Source organism: Physeter macrocephalus, chromosome 18 (genome assembly GCF_002837175.3).
Source record: "Physeter macrocephalus isolate SW-GA chromosome 18, ASM283717v5, whole genome shotgun sequence".
Taxonomy (NCBI): Eukaryota; Metazoa; Chordata; class Mammalia; order Artiodactyla; family Physeteridae; genus Physeter; species Physeter macrocephalus.
The window spans coordinates 84,514,898-84,524,610 of NC_041231.1; the positions used below are offsets into that span (position 1 = coordinate 84,514,898).

The window sequence follows — 9,713 nt, forward strand, 5'->3', positions numbered from 1 at the left end:
CGCGACGGGAGAGGCCACACCGGGGAGAGGCCCGCGTACCGCAAAAAAAAAAAAAAAAACAAAAAACAAAAAGGAGAGTTTAGTTAGCTATTCATGAGCAGGGAATTGTGCCCATCCTGGGCAAGAGCACAGACGTTTCCGGTCAAAGTAAACTCTTCCTTACCCGTCTGCCCTGTTTGGGACGCATGAACATGAGTGTAGAGCAAAGGGGAGAAAATCTCCACGGGGGAGAAAGCGGCTCTCCAGCCTTCCACCGCGTATCTCAGGTGCCTTTGTATAAACCCCCCGCTTTCCCAACAAGGTAACCACCGCCCGGCGAGAGACCTTATCTCGCTGCCCTGCCCCAGTGCTGTCCACTGTCATTGTGCAAGAGCACAATCATGTGACTTCACCCTCCAACATTCTCAGTGAAACGGTCCTCACTCTAATCGCCAAAGGCTAGAGGAACATCAGTCGGGGTAGAGGGGCGGCATCAAGGCTCATTCGTGGGTGGACCCAGGAATCACGTGCTCGCCGCTGTGCTGTGTGCGCTCAGGCCCTTACGGCAGAGTGAAATCCAGCTTGGTCTTTTTTTTTTTTTTTTTTTGCGGTACGCGGGCCTCTCACTGTTGCGGCCTCTCCCGTCGCGGAGCACAGGCTCCGGACGCGCAGGCTCAGCGGCCATGGCTCACGGGCCCAGCCGCTCCGCGGCATGTGGGATCTTCCCGGACCGGGGCACGAACCCGCGTCCCCTGCATCGGCAGGCGGACTTTCAACCACTGAGCCGCCAGGGAAGCCCCAGCTTGGTCTTTGCTAAAGGTCTCGCGCCCAGCTCTCAAGCGCCAAAAGCAGCTTTCAGCACAGTGGTGTTTTCCAGTTGCAACTATAATAATATTCTTTGTGTTTTCATCAGAATGTGAAAAAGACGGACTGGTTCCAGGAATGGCCAGATGCCTACGAGAAGCACATCTACAGCTCGGAGGACAGGAACGCGCAGCGGCACGTGAGCAGCTGGGCCATGCGCAACACCAACAATCACAACTCCCGCATCCTCAAGAAGTCCTGCCTGGGCGTGGTGGTCTGCAGCCGCGACTGCCTAGTCGCTGAGGGCCGCAAGGTCTACCTGAGGCCTGCCATCTGCGACAAGGCCCGGCAGAAGCAGCAGAGTGAGTGGGGCTCCTGCCCCGAGGGGCCGCGACGTCCCCGCACCTCCCAAGGGCCCATCCTTCGCACTGGAGGGCGGTGGAGACCAAGGCCGGTCCTTTAGATTATTTTAAGGAGAGCCAGCCATGGCGCCCCGGGCTCCGGTATCCGTCCCAAAGACCTGCCACACCCAGGGCACCCACCATTAACCTCCCTTGGGTTAAGACGCCTGACTCGGGGCCTCTGTTAAAAGGAAGACACATCACTTAGGGAACTAACATTAATTCACCAGCACACCCACCTAAAGTTTAAGAGAAAGTTGTGTATCACGCTTGCCACCTCACATCTTGGGGAATGGGGTGCCCCAAATGATCTCGATGAGTGCTTTGATCTGGAGTGGGAGCCGGGACTGACTCTGAGGTTAGACTCAATTCCATGCCATTTAGGTTCATGCCATAATCACATGCTGAGATAATTCTTCATTTTGTTTTTTTATCATATTCATCAGATTGTGAAATAGATGCATTTGGGATTCCCTGTGCCTTGCCCACTTCAGACCTCAAGTTACTTCATGTTCTTTCCTTGTAATTTGTTTTCAAAACTTGCTCTCAGGGCAGGACCTGGTATCAGTCATTTACACTTTAGTGAAACTTTAGTAGCTGCGTTCTCTCCGTCATGTGGTTTTGCTCCTTGACCCTTAGTTCTAATTGTGAAGTGAAAGAATTTTTTTCTGTTTCTCTACAAAGAATTTCAAGTATCAGTAAATAAGGAGGGAGGGATTTTTTTTTTTTTGCTCAAAGGAGCTCTCCCCTGTCCTGTGAAATATCCCACTCTGTAGGCAACTGCTTCCTCTACCACATGTGAGAGTGACCCGGGCTGCTTTGGTGGTCTGGCCTCCTAGGCTCAGGGGTCATGCCCAGTGTATGAAAGCCTATAAAACTGTGCCCAGGTGGATTCTCTGCCACCCAGGAATCTGAAATCGGCAGGGCCGCACAGACTCAGGTCACCTTCCTGAGTCACCTTCCTCTGCTCCTTTGTAGGGAAACGCTGTCCCAACTGCGATGGGCCCCTGAAGCTCATTCCCTGCCGAGGCCACGGGGGCTTTCCCGTCACTAACTTCTGGAGGCACGACGGACGCTTCATATTTTTCCAGGTTGGATTTGAGTTAGAGATTCCATTTCTCTTTTTTTTTTTTTTTTTTTTTGTGGTACGCGGGCCTCTCACTGTTGTGGCCTCTCCCGTTGCGGAGCACAGGCTCCGGACTCGCAGGCTCAGCGGCCGGCCATGGCTCACGGGCCCAGCCGCTCCGCGGCATGTGGGATCTTCCCGGACCGGGGCACGAACCCGTGTGCCCTGCTTCGGCAGGCGGACTCTCAACCACTGCGCCACCAGGGAAGCCCTCCATTTCTCTTTAATTCACCTCCCGGAAATGCACAGGTGGAGGGGAGCCTGCACCCTCCCTGGGGGACCCTCTGGGCGAGCTAACATCTGTACCCCAAACCTTGAGAGAGGAGTCAGGGGCTAGAGCCCAGGACAGGGGCGGCTGCCCCTGCCTCAGGCTCTGAAGGGGATGCTGCGGTCAGTAATCTACTTAGGCAAGCGCTGGCCTTCCACAGACCCAGCTCTGTAAACATGGACACGTTGCTTTACTCCCCTAAGCCCCAGTTTTCTGTAAAATGTGGTGTTAAGAAGTCCTCATGGGGGAGGTGGTAGAAACAGTGGCCTCTCACAGTTGGGCTGCCTGGGTTTGAGTCGTGCTAAACCTGCCTCTGAAAAGAAAATGTTCTGATGTGTAGGGTTTGCCAGTTTCTGGGATATAACTATTCCCATCATGGCTGATATCAAGCCTTTTGTTTGTTTGTTTGAAAAAGCTAATATTTTACTATATATTCTTTCATACTACTTATACGATCCTAAGATTGAACATGGGGTTTCATGGCAAAGCACATTAAAAATTAATATTGAAGGTAAAAGAGAGTAGAAGATTTTAAGCTTGACAGAGGTTCTCTGGAAAGATTTCTTTGGTAGGAATGTGCAAGATGAGCTGAAATTTTCTTTCCCTTCTTTCCTCTTTGTTAATTCGGTTTCTTCATCAAATATATTTTTTTAAATTTTAATTTTATTGGAGTATAGTTGATTTACAATGTTGTGTTAGTTTCAGGTGTACAGCAAAGTGTCAAGCTGTTTTTACAACCAGCTCACAAATTCCTGAATGGCCAACAGTTGGCTTTTGGCCTGGCTGGCTCTGGCACACTTTGAATCCTAGCTCCCGCATGTCCTAGGGGAGGTTTCCCAGGTGGTATAACCCCTCCATGCCTCCTGCGGAGGATGATAATGGTATAGCCCTCACAGCCTTGTGCCGAAGGTTCAAGGAGAATGTATGTAGTCAGCATTACTTGTCATCACCATGAATGTGACTTGGCCAGGCTAGGGAGAGGCACCACGCAAGGAAGGAACAATGTCCGCAAAGGCGGATGGGCGAGCAGGAGAGTGCATGGCGGGGCTTGGGAGGATCTTAAAAGGATGCTCCACCAAGGGGGAAAGGGCGGGTGGTGGGGTGAATTGGGAGATATATATATCTCCATATACATATCTCCCATATATATTGACATATATACACTATTTTTTTATACTATTGATACTATGTATAAAGTAGATAACTAATAAGAACCTATTGTATAGCACAGGGAACTCTACTCAATGCACTGTGGTGACCTAAATGGGAAGGAAATCCAGAAAAGTGGGGATATATATATACATATAGCTGATTCACTTTGCTGTGCAGTAGAAACTAACACAACATTGTAAAGCCGCTACACTCCAATAAGAATTAATTAAAACAAAAAAAAAGTTGCTCCAATCTTGTCTTAGTAGTCAACTGCAGCAATACCCAGTCCGATGGCAGGGCACAGGATAAAGCTTCACACACCGTGAAGTGCATCTAGTTATTTATTTCACTGCTTCGTCTCCTCTAAGTCAAAGGGAGAGCATGATCATCCAAAGCCAGAAACCAAATTGGAAGCCGAGGCCAGAAGAGCAATGAAGAAAACGCACTCGGCGTCTTCCTCTGTCTCCTCGAAGATGAAACAGGGCCCACACATAAAGGTAACCTTGCCCCGTGCAGCTTCAAAACGTACGACGACTTGCCACCCCTGTGGTGGCGGCAGTAGATTTCCCTGTCCCTTACCTACAAATGAAACCGAAAATCACACACCTTCAGGCTCACCTGTGAGTCAGCCTCTGCCAAAGAAACTGAATCTGCAGGTTTCCTCTTAATTTCTACCATCTTTGTAGCATGCCCTCAACTGTAAAGTCCATAGAATTTCAGAATCGTCTTCCCTACTACAATTAAAAAGAGACTCGAATTAGTACTTAACCTATGTTTGGCACTCTGTATTTCTGATAGAACCAAAATGAAATGATCTGCACAAAATATGAGTCTCCTGCTTTTTCATTCTTCTCTAAAGCAGATGATTTCCTTAGCGCACTGCACCAAGACGAAATAACCAGGCAGTTTCTGAAAACAGTGCTCATCCAGGGATGTGGGGATGGAGGCTTCTTCCCGCAGTCAACCTGTGATGTGAAGTTCATAGCTTTATGAGTGTCATACTGTAGGTTTGTGGGTTTGTCTGCTTAATAGTGTTACTAATTCCTATACTTTCTCTACTGTCCAATGTTCCACATTTCAGGAGTACAGAAACGAAGCCAGTCCATCCCTGGAGGCTGTAAAGTAATTTAAGAAAAAAAAATTGTAATTTGAGTCTGTTGTAGGGAAATAGGAGCCCCTGAATCCCAATGACTGGTCTTATCCCATCTCCCAGCCCTGGGAGAAGTTGAAGGGTATTTCCTCCCGCTCACCCTACCTGGTCACTGTCTCTCCAACCCCACCGGTCGATAGTTTTACATAAATAAGAGGATAACTTAATTCTCAACCAGATTCTTTTCTTGCGATTAACTGGAGGACAATATACTTTCTCCATTGATAAAAATAAATTGACCACCTCATATTCCAGAGATCTACAATTTAACAAAATGAGTTCAAAGTCTCTTGAGAAAAAAAATAAGCCCTGATCTCATGGAAGCCACACAGCACTAAAAAATAGAAAAGTCAAGGAGGGAAATGAGGTTCCCCTGAGAGTTATACTGAGGATAAGGTAAAACTTTGAAGATAAGGTTTGATTTTTCTTAAATAGCCCCTTACAAGTTTCTCACAGAGTCAGTTAGGATATCAGACTTGCTTGCGTTTGAGGGGAAACATTTTAAACACACTCCTGTCTGAGTAAAGGGCAATTTGGCCCTTCCTGGTTGGTCAGATTTCAAACGGAAACGGCAACAGCCTTTAGTTCTTCCAGGCCTTGGGTGCTTGTGCAAAGCCCTGTGTGTGTTTGTGCTTCAAGTATGCAAGGAATGTAGAAAATCTGCAGAGCACTTATTTGTGCAGGGTCACTCGTGGGTGTCTGGGGTAGTTAGGTCAGTTTAACTTATTAACACGAGCTTTTCTCTTTCCTTTCCAGCCTCTTCCAGGTGAAACACAAAGTTGGGAAAGTTTAACTTGGTCTTTCCAGGAAAGTGTCCAATTGCCTAGTAGTTACAGTGGACATTTAATAGGTAACGCTCCCCAGCAGAAGGCAGTGAATGATGGCTCATCCTTCTCTGAGAGTTATGGTTTGGGGAGAACCTCTGACCCCAGAGACCCCACTCCCACCTTGGGCCCCACTCAGCTCTACGAGAAATGCGATTTGTCCAATAGTCGGGTCTTCAGCAGCCAGGACCTGCTTCAGCCTCCTGTCTCTGGAGTCTCTGATTACAGTGATCTGCAAACATGGAATAAGAATGTTGCTTTGGGGAGAAACCCTTCCAATGACAACAGTTGTCCCAGTTACCCTTTTCCTCTGACCAGCTGGCCTTACGACTTCTCCCCTTCCCAGAGCTCTTCAGAACCCTTTCTCCAGCAGATTCCCATGGAACAGCCAGCAGCCAAAACTAGCTGTCACCCCTTCTGGCCAAATCAAGGGGGTGAACTTTATGAAGAGAAGGTGCATGTGGATTTTAACAGCTACCACCCTTCCACCACTTGCCATTCACCTCAGGAAGACCCCTTTCTCCTCACCTACACCTCTCAGCCCCATCATCAATATTCTCTGCCTGGCAAGAGCAGCAAATGGGATTTTGATGAAGAAATGAGGTACATGGGTTTGGATCACTGCAACAACGAAATGCTTCTAAACCTCTGTCCTTTAAGATGATCCAAATCGTGAGACTTGTGCACTGCCGGTGGAAATGTCATTTCGTGCAGCCTCTGTGGAACACAGTATGGAGGTTCCTCAAAAAATTAAAAGTAGAACTACCATATGATCCAGCAACCCCACTTCTAGGTATATATCTGAAGGAAATGAAATCACTATCCTGAAGAGTTATCTGCACCACCATGTTCATTGCAGCATTATTTACAATAGCCAAGACATGGAAACGACCTAAGACAGATGAATGGATAAAGACAATGTGGTGTGTATATATACACACAATGAAATACTATTGAGCCATAAAAAAACAGGAATCATGTCATTTACAACAACACGGGTGGACCTTGAGGGCATTATGCTAAGTGAAATAAATCAGAGAAGGAAAGACAAATACTGTATGAACTGGCTTACATGTGGAAAATTTAAAAACCCGAACTCATAGAAATAGAGATCAGATTTGTGGTTGCCAGAGGCGGAGGGTGATGGGTGGGAGAACTGGGTGAAAGTGATCAAAAGGTAGAAACTTCCAGTTTTAGATAAATAAGTTCTGGAGATGTAATGTACAGCATGGTGACTATGGTTAACAACACCGTATTGTATATTTGAAAGTTAAGAAGAGAATGGATCTTAAAAGTTCTCATTACAAGGAAGAAGAATTTAACTGTGTGGTGATGGATATTAACCACTCTTACTGTGGTAAACATTTTGCAGTATATACATATATCAGGGCATTATGTTGTACACCTTAAACTTATACAAGGTTATATGTCAATGATATCTCAATAAAATTATATCTCAGTAAAACTGGGGGAGAAAAATGACCGAAATCTTTTATAGCCACTTAAAAAGATGTTTTGGGAAATGGCTGAAAGAATTTCTTTAGGAAATGGTTTTCAAAAGGTAACCACAGATAAATCAGAATCATGACAACGGGCAGAAGGCAAGACTTCTCTCTTCACACAAGTGATCTGTTGGCCTGTCCTCCTCTCTAGTACTATAGGGGTACTAGAAGCACTAGAGTACTCCTCAGGAGTACTAGAATACTGGAATACTCCTCGGGAGTACTAGAGTGCTCCTCAGGAGTGCTAGAGTACTCCTCAGTAGTGCTAGAGTACTAGGACAGTTTTCAGGAGTGCTAGAGTACTCCTCAGGGAGAATTGAAAACTTGTCCCATCTGTGGTAGGAAATGTCCTCTGCTATTTTTTTCTCCACAATATTTGGGGTTCTCAGCACCTCAACTGCATTATCTGTTGCATTTTCAATGTCCTTGGAATCATCTCAAACAGAGCAGACATGAAAGGCCCAGGATGTCGTCTACGCCTTCTTGGAAACAGAATGAAGGAACGGAGAGAGTGAAAGAGTTTCAGAGGAGCAGAAAGATGAAGATGCTACCACTGAAGTAATAGTACTTTGTCTAGTGTGAAACTTGTGGGGTTGGTTTATAAAACATGTGTCCTCTAGTTGATTTCTAAGACTCGTCAAGACAAGGGCTGTGACCCAACTGCATTTCCTGAAGACAAAGAGCAGCAGAATTGAACAGCTGCATGAAGAGACTTTCCAGTGGCACCAAATGGTCCCCTTTCCTTCTTCTTCCTCCTCAGTGTCTTCCATGAGAGCTCCAGTTTTGTCCCATTTACCTTTATTTTTACAGTGCCTAACACCACCAGGTTCAAAATATGTGCTTGAGAAATGTTTGCTTAGAAGAGTCCTTGTGTAATGAACATGGCCATAGTCAGGCAGCTGTATTTGAATGCCAGTACCTCTTTTTTGTTGAAGTACTTTACAAAAAGGTGAGCCTAGACATAAAATCTGGAAGGAACCGTACAATCAGCAAACATTTTCAAAATAAATGCTCTTTTCTATTTGAGTGGTGACAAATGCACATGATACAAAGTTGGTTCCTAGTCTCCTTGTTAAGGCATCAATGACTAGTTTCTTGTGTTTTCCAAAGATTAGAGATATTTTCTGCATACAGTAGTCCCCCACTTATCCGTTGGGGGTGTGTGTTCCAAGACCAGTGGATGCCTGAAACCATGGATAGTACTGAACCCTATATATGCTATGTTTTTTCCTATATATACATACATACATACTGATGGCAAAGTTTAATTTGTAAATTACGTTCAGTAAGAATATCTGAATTGCCAGCATCATTACTCTTGCACTTTGGGACCATTATCAAGTAAAATAAGGGTTACTTGAACACAGGACTGTGATACTGCAACAGTTGATCTGATAACTGAGATGGCCATCAAGTGACTAACAGATGGGGAGCATATACAGTGTGGAGGCCCTGGACAGAGGGCTGATTCTTGTACTGGGTGGGAAGGAGCCAGACAGAGCGAGAGTTCATCAGGCGACTCAGTGCGCAATTTAAAACTTATGAATTGCTTATTTCCGGAATTTTCCATTTAATATTTCAGACTGCAGTTGACCACAGGTAATTGAAAGCACAGAAAGCAAAACCATGGATAAGAGGGGGACTGCTATATATGTAAGTGGTATCATACTAGATTCATTTCTAACATGACTTTTGTCATTTTCGGACACAGTTTGGACATCAGATCCTTACAAGGATAAAGGACCATAGCTACCTCATTTTTAATGGTGCGTAATACATTAAATGACTATATTATAATTAATTTAGTCCCCCACTGATAAAAATTTAGATTGGTTTGAATCTAGTAAATTATTTTGTCTAAGTATATAAATTTATATATTCAGTTTAGCAGAGTTATAAAGCAAATGCTTGTATAAGCACCATCCAGGCCAAGATATAGAACTTACTGGCATTTCAGAAGGTCCCCAGTATCACCTCACATGGGTCAGAATGTCCATCATGAAAAAGTCTACAAACAATAAATGCTGGAGAGGGTGTGGAGAAAAGGGAACCCTTTAGCATTGTTGGTGGGAATGTAAACTGGTACAGTCACTGTGGAAAACAGTACGGAGGTTCCTCAGAAAACTAAAAATAGAATTACCATATGATCCAGCAATCCCACTCCTGGTAATATACCGGGACAAAACTGTAATTCAAAAAGATACATTCACCACTATGTTCATTGCAGCACTGTTCTCAATAGCCAAAACATGGAAACAACCTGAATGTCCATCAACAGATGAATGGATACAGAAGATGTGGTAAAGAAGGTCCCCTGGGGCTTCCCTGGTGGCGCAGTGGTTGAGAGTCCGCCTGCCGATGCAGGGGACACGGGTTCGTGCCCCGGTCCGGGAGGATCCCACATGCCGCAGAGCGGCTGGGCCCGTGAGCCATGGCCGCTGAGCCTGCGCGTCCGGAGCCTGTGCTCCGCAGCGGGAGAGGCCACAGCAGTGAGAGGCCCGCGTACC

At 45.8% G+C, this 9,713-nt stretch overlaps 1 protein-coding gene across 2 annotated transcripts in view; it reads left to right on the forward strand.

Moving 5' to 3' along the window:
- The window catches only part of GCM1 (glial cells missing transcription factor 1), a 21,690-nt gene extending 14,528 nt beyond the window's left edge, over positions 1–7,162 (forward strand). For both annotated transcript variants that reach the window (XM_007130189.2, XM_007130190.2), the window contains 4 exons: positions 893–1,145; positions 2,163–2,275; positions 4,099–4,227; positions 5,637–7,162. In XM_007130189.2, the coding sequence (XP_007130251.2) occupies positions 893–1,145; positions 2,163–2,275; positions 4,099–4,227; positions 5,637–6,368 (1,227 nt within the window). In that variant the 3' untranslated portion in view covers positions 6,369–7,162. The remainder of the gene's footprint in view (positions 1–892; positions 1,146–2,162; positions 2,276–4,098; positions 4,228–5,636) is intronic.
- Positions 7,163–9,713: the final 2,551 nt, after the last annotated feature.